This window comes from Lycorma delicatula, chromosome 9, assembly GCF_047948215.1.
Source record: "Lycorma delicatula isolate Av1 chromosome 9, ASM4794821v1, whole genome shotgun sequence".
Taxonomy (NCBI): domain Eukaryota; kingdom Metazoa; phylum Arthropoda; class Insecta; order Hemiptera; family Fulgoridae; genus Lycorma; species Lycorma delicatula.
In genome coordinates, this window is record NC_134463.1 from 43,909,038 (window position 1) to 43,922,170 (window position 13,133).

The 13,133-nt window shown below is 28.6% G+C and overlaps 1 protein-coding gene across 2 annotated transcripts in view; it reads left to right on the forward strand.

The window, feature by feature from the left end:
- dor (vacuolar protein sorting-associated protein 18 dor) overlaps positions 1-13,133 on the forward strand; it is a 68,448-nt gene that overhangs the window by 20,548 nt on the left and 34,767 nt on the right. For both annotated transcript variants that reach the window (XM_075374557.1, XM_075374558.1), the window contains 5 exons: positions 1,516-1,711; positions 1,880-2,001; positions 5,668-5,862; positions 7,918-8,034; positions 10,478-10,590. In XM_075374557.1, coding sequence (XP_075230672.1) covers positions 1,516-1,711; positions 1,880-2,001; positions 5,668-5,862; positions 7,918-8,034; positions 10,478-10,590 — 743 coding nt within the window. The remainder of the gene's footprint in view (positions 1-1,515; positions 1,712-1,879; positions 2,002-5,667; positions 5,863-7,917; positions 8,035-10,477; positions 10,591-13,133) is intronic.

A 13,133-nucleotide genomic window follows, 5' to 3' on the forward strand; every position in this document is an offset into this window, starting at 1 on the left:
AGCTCTGGGCTCAGAAAACAAAGTGGTAAGATGCTTTAAGAAACAATTTTGATTTCAGATACTTCTGTTAACTGAATCATTGATTATTTTATTGTGTGCACTGAGGAATTGTCTTCTTGAAATCACATGCTGTTAATTTCACCTTAAATAAATTCAACTATGAACTGAATGAATAACAATAATAATAATAATAATCACACAGCAATGATGAGCATTTATTATTTCTGTGAGGAACTTTGTATGTATAATGTGCATATGTTGTACTGAATTTTTAAGCAACTAGATCAGTTTAGTTATATTATATATGTCATACTACTTTATTAATCATTTTTTAATGTCTACTTAAGGTGGTCATATATTATTGTAAGGATTTCATTGGAAATATTATGTTCCTAGCTTTGTCATTAGGTAACTTTATCCTAATGAATAAAGAAAAAATTTGGGACCAGTTATTCTTATGCAGGATGATTCACAAAGAATGTGGCAAACTTTCAGGACATGTTCTACTGGTGAAAATGAAAAAGAAAGTTCGTATAAACATTAGTTCAGAAATGCTTTGTCAGTGAGTGTCAGCTGTTGAAATTGCTTCATTTTGATATGTTTTATTTTTAATAAACTTTAAAATTCTTATATTTGTTTTTAGTTTCTGTGAACTTCATTCATATAATTTTACTCAGAATCAAATTCTCTATGGTTTTTGTTTAAACTTTTAGTAGTTTATATTGTCCATTTAACAAAGTTATTTTATGCTAAACAAAAAATCCCAATCTTTTGTCTTTTACACTAAATTTCTCAAAAACTATTAAAAATTCAGTTTTGTCCAATTTTTTTTTGTGCAATTTTTCAGGTCAAATTTCATTTAAAACCACTAAATTTACCCCTTAATTTGGGTCTCAAGAATTATAATCAGTTTTAATTTTACCAAAAGTGCACAAATCAGGGTGAAATCTTTCACGGGTTGGCACTATAATGAAGCGTTTCTAAACCTGTGTTTATATTTACATCTTTCATTTTTTTTTCACCAGTAGACCATGTCTTGAAAGTTTGTTTCATTCTTTGTAAATCACCTTATAGATGTTAATATCTATATTACAACCTTTTAGTCTATTAGATATTTTCATATGATACCAATTTATTCTTACATTCCCATTTTAAAGAGTACTTATATGTGATTTCCAAAATTGTTTGTTAGAAAAGCAATGGAACCAGTTATAAAATAGTATTCAGTTTTTATAAACACTCATTGCTTATTGTTGCAGTACAATCATTCTATCAAGAAAAAATCCGATTTTTGCTTGATTTCTTTGTTTAATTGAAACCATATTTTATAAAACCAATCGTATTAAAACTTCTGATTGCCGATGTAATATAAAATCAAATATTTGAAAACTTAAGATTATTACATACAAATTCTTTGTTGTAACAGTACATCGTATGACTTTTATACATGAAGTAGAAAGAGATAGAAATAATATGTGGAATATTTCTTTAATAATACATATATTTTTTTTAAAGGTATTTGATGTCGGCAAAGGAGCTGACGGTTATCATGCAGTAACTGGTATTTGCTTTCATAGAGTGCCCGGTACTGACAAATATTTCATAATAGTAGTGACATCATCACGCATCTATCAATTTATTGGTAATATTTCAAACAGTGAAGAACGGCCCTTGTTACAACAAATCTTTAATGTATATTTATCGATTCCAGGTAAAAAGTTTCTTTTTTTTCTAATTTAGATACTTTCTACATTAATTTTATTACACTAAAATCATTTATTATTAATTCATTATAAAGAGAAAACATTCTGATTGTAATTGTCATAACAATCAACATTGTGATGTGTGAACTTCTTAGAATACAATTATGTTTTTTCAGAGTCCTTTACTGCGATGCCTAGTGATTTAAAAAATGCTTGGATTCAGTTTTATTATCCAAAACCCAAGGCATTACCCAAACATTTTGGATGGCTTGTGAGAAACGGATTATTTTTTGCTCAGGTTTGTTTTATTTATTTATTATTCAAAATTTGTGAGTTTATCGTATTTTATCCTTCTTTTTTAATTTTTTTTGATCAATCAAAAAAAGCATGATTTTAAGAAAAAGGAAATATCATTTATTTAGATAAAAACAGGATGTCCTTTTGTTTTATCAATTTTTTTTCTCTTCTATGTGGTTTCTCTTGAGACTGTGTATTATTTTTTTATCAGGAGTTTAACATTTTTCTCTGATGAGAGTTTGATTTTGTAATCTATTGTAAAACGCTTGTAATCATGAGGTGGAATGCAGTGGAACTGGAAAGGATGTTATTTGTTATGTAGATGTGAAGATTGTTACTTTGATGATACTGCTGGGTTGCCACTATCAATAGCAGTATTTGAGAACATAGGTTATTACAGAGAATTCATTTGATATCCGTAAATTGTGCAACATCTGTGTTAGGCAGAATTTGTTTGTTCATTGACTCATTAGTTCTCATTCACATTCGTTTCTTTCAGTCATTCTTATACTATTACAGTGTTAAAGTTAGCAACTCTGTATCTCTGCCTTTTCAATTTCTATTTTAAAACATACAAAGTGTAGTAAAATAAGTTTAAAAAGAACTTGTTCGCTGTTTAGTGTAACAAATTCAGTTTGCTAAAAATTCTGTTTTAAATTAATTATTTGTTGGCTACTGTATTGCTATTCTAGTTCTCATTTTAAAATAATGATGAGATTTTACTTTTGTTTGATAATAATCAAACTTTATTAAACACAGTAAAAAATTTGATTATTATTTATCATAAAATGTTTTCTGTTTAGCTTAAAATGTTTACTTCTCAAATTTATTTGTTGGGCAATAGAAGCTGCCAGAAATATATACTTATACAAAATAAAAATAATTGTACCCCATCAAATAGCCTCGAAAAAAAAAAACCGACAAAATAGCGTATTCTAAAATAGCCAAAGACTAAATAGCCCCAATAAAATTGTCCCAAAGAAATAGCTTAGCCTATTTAAATTATAAATATGAATAAAAAAATACATTTTAAAAATCTGTTAGTGAGCGAAGCAAATGTAGTTGTTTGTTTAGATTATGTTGTCTCTGTATACTGACGAATCGTACATATTTCAACATAACCTACACTCACTGACTTTTTCTAATTAACATGCATACACGATTATATGCACACAATAATATGTATACACTATTTAAAGTTAATTAGATGAGGTTAGCAAGCGTAGGTTATGTTTAGTTAGATTCTTTTAAAATAGGTATGATTTGTCAACTCACAGGTTGGTCTAGTGGTGAACGCGTCTTCCCAAATCAGCTGATTTGGAAGTTGAGAGTTCCAGCGTTCAAATCATAGTAAAGTCAGATATTTTCACACGGATTTGAATACTAGATTGTGGATACCAGTGTCGTTTGGTGGTTGGGTTTCAATTAACCACACATCTCAGGAGTGATCAAACTGAGACTGTACAAGACTACACTTCATTTACACTCATACATATCATCCTCTGAAGTATTATTTGAAAGGTAATTACCAGAGGCTAAACAGGAAAAAGAAAAAAAATAAAGGTATGATTTGTCAGTACACAGAGTATACTTGCTTCGCTCGCTAACAGATTTTAAAAATGTATTATTTTTATTCATATTTAGAATTTAAATAGACAGCTATTTTTTTCAGGGCTGTTGTAAGTCTTGGGCTATTTTGATGGGTAACAAAAATAATTGTATTGTTTATTAAGATATTATTTAAAATAATTCTAAATAAAATGTGAAATTGAGTACTTTTTGACCAGTGATTTCATAACACCTCTTCAGGAAGTAGATATTGAAAATTGAAGGATATGAAGTAAGATATCAAAACCATGTTAAGTGCTTTCAGCAAATCACTCAAGTTAAATAATGTTGGATACAATTTGATTGTTAACATTATTTATTTTTAGAGAATACTATAAGTATTCAATGCGTTAGTATTTGAGATTCTATAAAAAAAGAATGTGACTGTTATTGTCATGCAAAGCATCAGTTGTTATAATCTAATGCCACTGTGGGTCAGTACAAGCGATTGTGAACTAGTTTGTGAATGCCATTGTCAAGGTGGTCTGTGATTTCAAAATTGACTTAACCCTATGGTCTATTGTATTGGATTTTTTTTTTTGGCCGTCAACAACAATTACATTTATCTATTTAATAACAAATTGTCGTGAAAATATGAATTTTATTAAGATTAAGCTCTGTTTTTTATACTAGTATGCATAATGATTTAATGATTTGTTCAACATTAAGTTATACATTGTTTTAAGTTTTTGTTTTTGTTAATTACTTTAAATAACAATGTTATAATTTTTTAAACTGTAGTAATTAATCGTTTTTACATCTCACGTGATGTATATTATTTATCAGTTTTAGAAATGTTTTTATTTAATTTTACTGTGTAGGTTGCATTTGTTGTATATTCAATGTTGCGAAGTTATTAGTTTATAATGGGGTTTTCTATAAAATGTAAACCTTTATATTTTCTTAATCATTAACAAACGTTTATAATTTAATTCAGTTTTTTCCTCGCGTCCTTTTCATTTTTCATTTAGTACAGAAAGAAAATTTTTTAAAAGAAAGGCTATGTTACATTTTAGTAGAGAAGAATGAAATTATAGAATCTGTAAAAAGAATTTAAAGATATATATATATATAAAGTCTATTGCTTTTTGCACTGAAGTAGTACGAAACTAATTATTTTTTTTAATGATGTGTGAGTAGATTTAATCGTGTCATTTCACTTTTTCTTCCCAAATTAATTAAAATTTAATAAACATGGGAAATTTTTGCAATCTGATTATATAATTTATATTCTTTTTGCAAAAATACAATTTATATTCTTAACAAAATAAAAAAAAAATCATTCAATTATACTAAATAGTAAAAAAAAAGTATAATGGGTTACAGAAGAAGTTTCTTCATATTTTAATGCAATAATAAAAGCAAGGTTTTTTTTATATGAAATGTCTATTAAACCAAATTTGTGCCATTTTGATTGACAAACTTTTACCATTTTTGAGGTGAAATCATAATCTTGCCATTGTAGAATTTATATGTTTTCTGGATGAAAAACTGTGATTTTCACAGGCCTCTTTTGAAGCCAACTTTGTGCCACTAAGAGACTGAAAAAAATTATAGTCTGGTGGGGCAAGGACTGTACAGTAGATGAATCAAAACTTCCCAACCAACTTCTCAATTTTTGATAGGCACCTTTCTATTGAACAGTTCCAGTCACGTTATCTTGATTGACAGAATGAAAATGCTTGAACCATACTGGTACTGCATCATGTCCATAAACATCACTAACATTTTTAGCAGCGAGTCACATTCTTCCCTTTTTTTGTAGTAAAATTTCAAAATGTATGGAATAATTATGCAATCCTAAAGTCACCTATCAGAAAAATACAAAGAAACGTTTTCCCCAACCCCCCCAATATTTATTTTAAAATATTGTTACAAAATTAATAAAAAAACAACTTTAACTGCTGAAATAAAAAAAAAAAACGAAAAATGTGAGTTAAAATTAGAGCAAAGAATATTGAGAAGTTTTGTATTATTAAATTGTAAAAAATGTGGCAGAGACCATTTGTGTTTATGTGTGTTAAATAAATGTAATATATTTTTGTGTAATCTTTAATAGATTGATCCTGATGGCAGTAACGGGGACAAGAATTCAGTAATTGCTGAACAAGATTTAATACCATATCCAACCCCGCTTGTTCCACCTTTATCTTTTGTAATAATGGAATTTCATGTCTTGTTCTTGTATTCTGATAGAGTAATTGGTGTTTGTACACTTAATAGTTCTTTAGTATTTGAAGACGTTTACAATGAGGTGAGTTAGTTATTAAAACAATTAATTCATTTTGTTTTAATTTTAATAACGTAGGTTTTTATAATGTTTATCATCACTCGTTTTAAAAAATCTATGCTTTTATTCATTCTATGCCTTTATATACACTGATAAATACATGTGTTAGTATTAAGTATGTCCTCCTTTAGCAGAAATGACCTCTTGAAGATGTTTTGGCATTGACTCCACTAGATTATTGCACATATTTTTGACGTCATTATCTTGGAACCACACTTTTAAAGTATTAATTATCATGCGTTCTTTGGTCATACAGTCCTTCTTAGGTAAACAAAATATTCTCCAAGTTTTCAATGGGATTTAAGTCTGATGAATTTCCAGGCCAATCAAGCACATTAATTTGATTTTTCAACATGAAAGTCTTGACTAATTTTGAATTAAGGCAAGGGGCTAAGTCATGTTGAAATGTCTCCTCAAATGTTTGCATGAATGGAACAATCCTGCATCATATTTCTACGTACTTGTTTGAATATATCAACTTCAACAGAAACTAAGCTTCCAACGCCATTTATTGTAAAAAAAAACCCCAAAACATCTGTTTCAGAGGGTGTTTTACAGTTTATTGGACATGCTCAGCTCTTAAAGGTTCACTGTCATCTCTTCTCATGACATTTATTTTATAATTCTGCACAAATAAATGAGTTTCATCACTAAAAATTACCTTCTTCCAATCATCAGCAACCTATGATTTATATTTTTGCGTCCATGCTGAAAGTTTTTCTTCATTTTAGGAGTTAAAAATAGTTTTTTCCTTAAACTTCTTGCCTTCCGGCCAGCTTCCAGAAGCCTATGGCATGCAGTTGAACTACTAACATTAAAATTAGTTGCCAATAAATTTCCTTTAAGGTTTTAAGGTATCTTCTTGTTTTCCTTGAATTAATTTTACCACTTCTTATTAGAATTTTATCAGTTTTTGGAGTTGTTTTCTGTTTGCCCCTACATTTTCCTTTTCTTTTTGGAGAGAATGATCTAGATTCTTTGAACGTTGTCAAAATTCTTGATATTCTTGATTTGCCTACACGAATTGTAGAAGTGGTATCTCTCACTGTTATAAAAGTGTGATCTTTAAGAGCAATAATTTTTGCATATTTCCTCGGAGTAATATCTATTTTTAAACACATAAAGCAACATATGTTACACAGACTGCAAAAACTAATCCACCTGCCACATTCAAAGGCTCACAACTTAAGCTAAGGTGATTACTTCCACTTTAAAACCAGTCAAACTGGTTTGTCTTTTGTTTCTTATTGTAAAGGTCGAACAGTCACACCACTTCAAGGCAAATAAAGTTTAAAGCAGTTTCAGACATAACTGGCAATCACATAATGATTTAGATAAAAAAAAGTAGCTTGGCCCAATTAATTTGCACAGTATAATATTTATATTGTGGATAAATATTTTATATAATCTATTATTTACATTAATTTTAATAAGATCTAAAGGTCTTTGTGAGGTAGATTGTGCTAGATCATAAAACCTTACTTAACATGGTTAGGTAAAATGTCTACTAATTGTGATATACTATACAAATTTTGTGTTGTTTGGTTTTTATAATAAAAGTGATCATATAAAGATAACAGATAAAACTATGAAAAGTACTGAAATTCTGTGAGAATCCTTTTATGATAAATAATTAACTGCTGTATTCCTTGATAAAAAGTAACCTTCTTCTCACTTTTACCCTACTTTTCCATAATACTTCTCTTAATTTGATAACCTACTAATGTTATGATTAATCTAAAATTCATTTCAAGCTATAAAATAACACTGTATTCTCTGTTAATGTACAAGTTATGTTACGATGTATAATTATTTGTCATAAAATACTACATGTAGAGGTGAAGAAAATGAAAATTAGAGACTAGAATTGTATATATTGAAACAGTTTGTGTAGAGAATTTTTCATAGTCTCAAAATAACTAAAGAAATTAAATACAAGGTGGTTTATCTTATAGTCTTTATTTTTATGTATTTTATGTTTCTATGTTTAATTTTTTTCTAATTTTGCTTTTTTTCTAGAGCCATGGTAGATTAGTGAGCATACAGAAAGATTCAGTTAAAGGTACTATATGGGTTATTGCAGAACGTGCCATCTTTAAATATAAAGTTACTAGAGAGGATAGAAATGTTTGGCAGGTAATTATTTAGATTAATACCTAGTGTTATATTTGTATAGGTTATGTAGTATATTTATTTAGGTTAATACCATAGTATAATACAGAGTGATTACAAATGAAATAAACAGTTCTGATGGTTTTTATAAATTATTTTATTTGTAGAGATAATAAATAACTAATATGGTTTTACAAGGAATGCTGTTAGCTATTTATTACTGCTTTTGCTTAAGTTAATATTGATTTCTGTGTTGCAAACCAGTCTGGCGAAAGCTTTTTATGTCCTCCAAATTAGCTGAAACAAATTAGACTGTTATAAAATACAGGTTGTCTATATAAAAAGAAAGGAAGATCTCCTGTGTTATAAGAACAAGTTACATTCATGCCATGTACTGATGTAGTCGTCTAGGTAAATGAACTAAATCAGTAAGTTTAGAATTGCATATTCCACAACCAACATGGGAAAATATTGTAGAAATGGTTGAATATGATGACACCTTATAAAGTGTAGTTAGTACAAAGTTTAAATGATGACAATCATTTAATATAAAATAGACAAATTTATATTTAAAGATTTATATATGGATATGCATGAACATGTTGATGAAGAAGTGGTTTCGTTTTTCGTCTAATCTTTAGGGATGATTGTACAGTTCACATTAATGGAAAGGTCAATAGATAAAACATACTATAATGGGGATCAGAAAAAACCCTTGGGGAACTGTGCAATATATACACAATTCCCTTAAAGTGAATGTGTTTTGCTGTATTTGTTCCAAAAAGGTATATGAACTATTCTTTTTTCACAATAACTGTAAGAACTGCATGCCAGTTGTTTTGGCATTTAATTAGATTAATGCTTTGAAAATATCAATGCAAATGAGAAATTCAGAACTTATTAACCCTATGTAAGAAATTTTTTTTATATATTAAATACTGCTAAAATGATATATCTAGTTCTTGAAGAGTGATTGTAAATTGTACAGGAAGATCATCATTGTTTTTTTTGTTGTAATGAAATTACAATATTTTTATGGAAAAGTTGCTTAGTATATTCCTCTGTACTTTGTAAAATCATGATTATATGGTATATCACTCCCTTAAAACCAAGCATACTTATTTCTTCTTTTGATATACATCCACTACAGTACACATTTCCATTGCAGGCCTGTTTAATCTACATCAAATATCAGAACTAAATATACCTCTATTACTTAGGTTTCATGTTACAATCTTTCAGTGCTGAAAAATTTGCACTGGTAACTTCACTTACTGCACTCATATCACTTTTAATATGAAATTCTTTCATGTTCTGAAACCACTTTTTGTTAGCACAGAATGAATACTTCTTTCTTCAGTTTTACAATGTTGTTTTAATAACTCGAATATTGATGATGCATTTATAAAAATTGTTTCGTGATTGCAAGACATACAAGCTAATTTTAAGACATAAATAGTATGTCTTAAAATTTACAAAAAATGTCTACAAAATTTTTATTAAAATTTTATTGTTGATATAAGTCTTACATGTGTCTATTATAGTACATTTTACTTTCAAAGAAGTGTCCTTATTTTATAATATTATCTGTTATTGAATACTGAATGTAACAGTTTACATTTTACAGCTATTTCATTTTAATATCTTAGCTGATTTTTCTTAATTTCAAATTCGTACGATTTTCATCTAATCACCATCATTGGATTTTTCCGACCAGACTTATTACTTTTTTTGTTGTTATTTTTTTACAATTTACTTTTGAAAATGTGTCAGTTAACCTAATTATACAGATAATTTCTTCAGTAAAAATTATTGATTACAGTGAACAAATATAAAAAATGTAAAAATACTATATATTATAAAACACATTGCTAAGCATGGTAATATAAATCTCATATTAAAATGTTGAGATAAGTATTTAAAAAAAAAAAAAAAGGTTTGCTAAGCTGCTTGAGTTATATAAAAAAATAAAACTGATATTTTTAAAATTTTAAATTTCCACTATAAAACTATTTATATTATAAAGTGCTGTGTTTGGGATGCAAAGATAGAATGAGCATGAAATGCTTAAAGCTAAATATTGTAATGGAATAGAGAGAAGAAGCTAAATATTAAATGGAATAGAGCTTTTAAGAATAGGTAGCACTTAATTTGTTTTTCTTTGTATGATTTATTAATTTATTTTTTAGTAAGTTAAGGGAATTTTTTTAAGTCGGTCATTGTAGTGAATGGTTTTTAAATAGCCTTAAATCAAGGGCCAATTGTATTTTATTTCAGTGGTGAACTGTGTTCTGAGTGTGACATAGGAATTTATCAATACTTACAAACCATAAATGTGAGTTCTAATGAACTTAAGTTGATTAAGTTCTTCTGGTTTTCATATGAAAACAAATTAGTTCATTGAACTCTGCACTGGCATTGATTTCATGTAAAGAAATAATCTTTGTATTTATTTTTGATATTTCAGATTTTTATGGAGAAAGGTGAATATGAATCTGCTAAATATTATGCCATTGATAATCCATTGCAAATGGATATAATTAAGGTCAAGCAAGCAGATGAATATTTTAAAAAAGAAAAGTAAGTTTTTTCACCCATTCAGTATTTTAGTTTTTCTAAATCTGGAAACGGTAAACATTTTTTTAATACATCTTTTTAAAATTGCACTTTGGGCAGGCAAGCAACTGCAAACTTCTGCCAAATAACTACATTAGACTTTTTTCCAATTATCTTTCTCTGAAATTAATATTTTGTAATTTCTTCCTTTATGCTGTGTTCATTACTCTGTCTGTTCTTATATTGATTATTGTTCATAGAAATTTTCTCTCTTCAGTTTTATTCTGCAAGATGGCGAACAGAATGATACAACTTTTGGTTTTGTTAAAAAGTATTTAATTGAATCGCAATATAGAAAAGTAAACTACAGCATGTTTGTTATATACCTGGAGATTATATTCTGCTTATTACATGTTCAATATGACCACCATCACGTCTAGCAACTTCTTCAACACAAACTCCTATGTTGTTAATAATTCGATGACACGTATTCTTGATTATCTCATTGCACACCTCAATGATTAGCACTTGCAGTTCCATCACTTTATGAGGATGTTTAGAAAAATCTTTTCTTTAAGCTGTTCAATAGTCAGTCTTCCTTTGTCAGTCATCTTGGAATGATACACAAACAGCGCACTTGGAAAGAAAAGAAACTAATATTCATGAATTGCTGTCACCTCTGCCAATGTAAGACACATTAGTAATTATTAACCTAAACAATTATTGCTAAAACAAATGTTGGATGATTTTGTGCACCATCCTGTAGATTAAATGTTTTAAGATTATATAGATTTTCAAAAAAATGTAGGCTTTTTGAATTTAAAAGATTCAGTCTATTACAATATTCATTAATATATATCCTCCCTTTTTAATAAATTTTCATTTACAATTTGGTAGTAGCCAATTGATGCTTCTTTGATTTTCTGTTCCATTTCTGCTATAACTTTTGAATCGGTCAACTCCCTCTCCTCCAGATTATTAAGTCATCTGTAAATAATAGTCTAAAAATTAGTGAGGCTTTTGTGCCCAAGATAGCATTATGGTTCCAAATCTCAGGGTATATGAGTCACAGTGAGTTAGGCATTTGACCAGTGTCATTTTACTGCTGGTAGTTGAAGCTAGTAAATGTGAAAAAAGTGTTGGAATTCTTATACTCAGACATAAGATATTGTGTCGTGAAGATGAGTGAACTTTCCACAAAATTGAATTACATTTTACAATTTTATTTTGATAAAGGCACAAATGCCCTGCAGGCCTGTAAAGAAATTTGTGCTGTTAATGGGCATGATATATTAATCAAAAGCAACAGCCAAAAGATAGTTCAGTCGCTTTTGTTCTGGAAATTTTAATTTCCAAGATGCTCCTCGTATTGGGCAACAATCATAGAAAAAGTGAATGATATTCTTGCAAAAGTCAAGAAAGACTGGCATGTAAGTAGTCATGACATTGCCAATGACCTAAATATTCATCATCAAATAATGTTAAACCATTTGGAGAAAGCTGGCTAAAAAAAAATGCTCGATGTTTGGGTGCCACATGATCTGACTGAGAAAAATCTACTCAGTCGAAATTCTATTTGCAAATATCTTCTGAAACGTAATAAAATTGAGCCATTTCTGAAGCACTTGATCATGAGTAATGATATGTGAATAACCTATGATAATAATGTGCAAAAAAGATCATGTTTATAGCGAGAAGAAGCTCCATAGTTTGTGGCAAAGCCCACACTGACGGCCAGGAAGGTTATGCTTTGAATTTGGTGAGATTGGAAGAATATTGTGCATTACAAGCTGCTGTTGCCAGATAGTATGATAGACTCAGACCTGTACTGTCAACAGTTAGCACAATTGCATTTAGCAATTCAAAAGAAATGGCCTGAACTGGTTAACAGAAGTAGTGTTGTATACCATGCTGACAACGCCAGACTACATATATTTTTAATGGCCTGTCAGGAATTAAGAGAACTTTACTGGGAGGTTTTAACGCATCCACCATATAGCCTGGACCTGGCACTGTCAGACATACCATTTTTTTCAGTCTGTTGAACGGTGTTAAGTTTCAAAAGAGGCCTCTGAAAACCACATCACAAAAACCACATAAAAAAATTGTGATGAAACCACTCAAGGTCTATAGCAACATGATTTTGATGTTGCCAGAAAAATGGCAGGTCATTAAAAAAATTGTACATATGTGATGTCATAATGTTATTTTCTAATAATAATAAATGTATTCTCAATTTTGGCCTCAAGATGCTCAATACATTTTAGACAACCTGATGTAATTAATATTTCTGTTGCCTATAAAGCAAAATTTCAGAATGTTTTATAAGATAAAATGTTCTCTTGAGATGAACAAATTTAAAATCCAATTAGAAGTTTTTTTATATAGAAATACTATTACTCTTATCTATGAATTAAAAAAAAAAAACAATTTTCTTGCATTCCATATGTAAATATGTTCTCAAATAATTTTCATTAACACCTTCATAATCATGATGTACTCTTTTTAGATATTTTTATTTTGTAGAGTAAAATGATTGCATTAAATTTTGGACAAAATTAAAAACC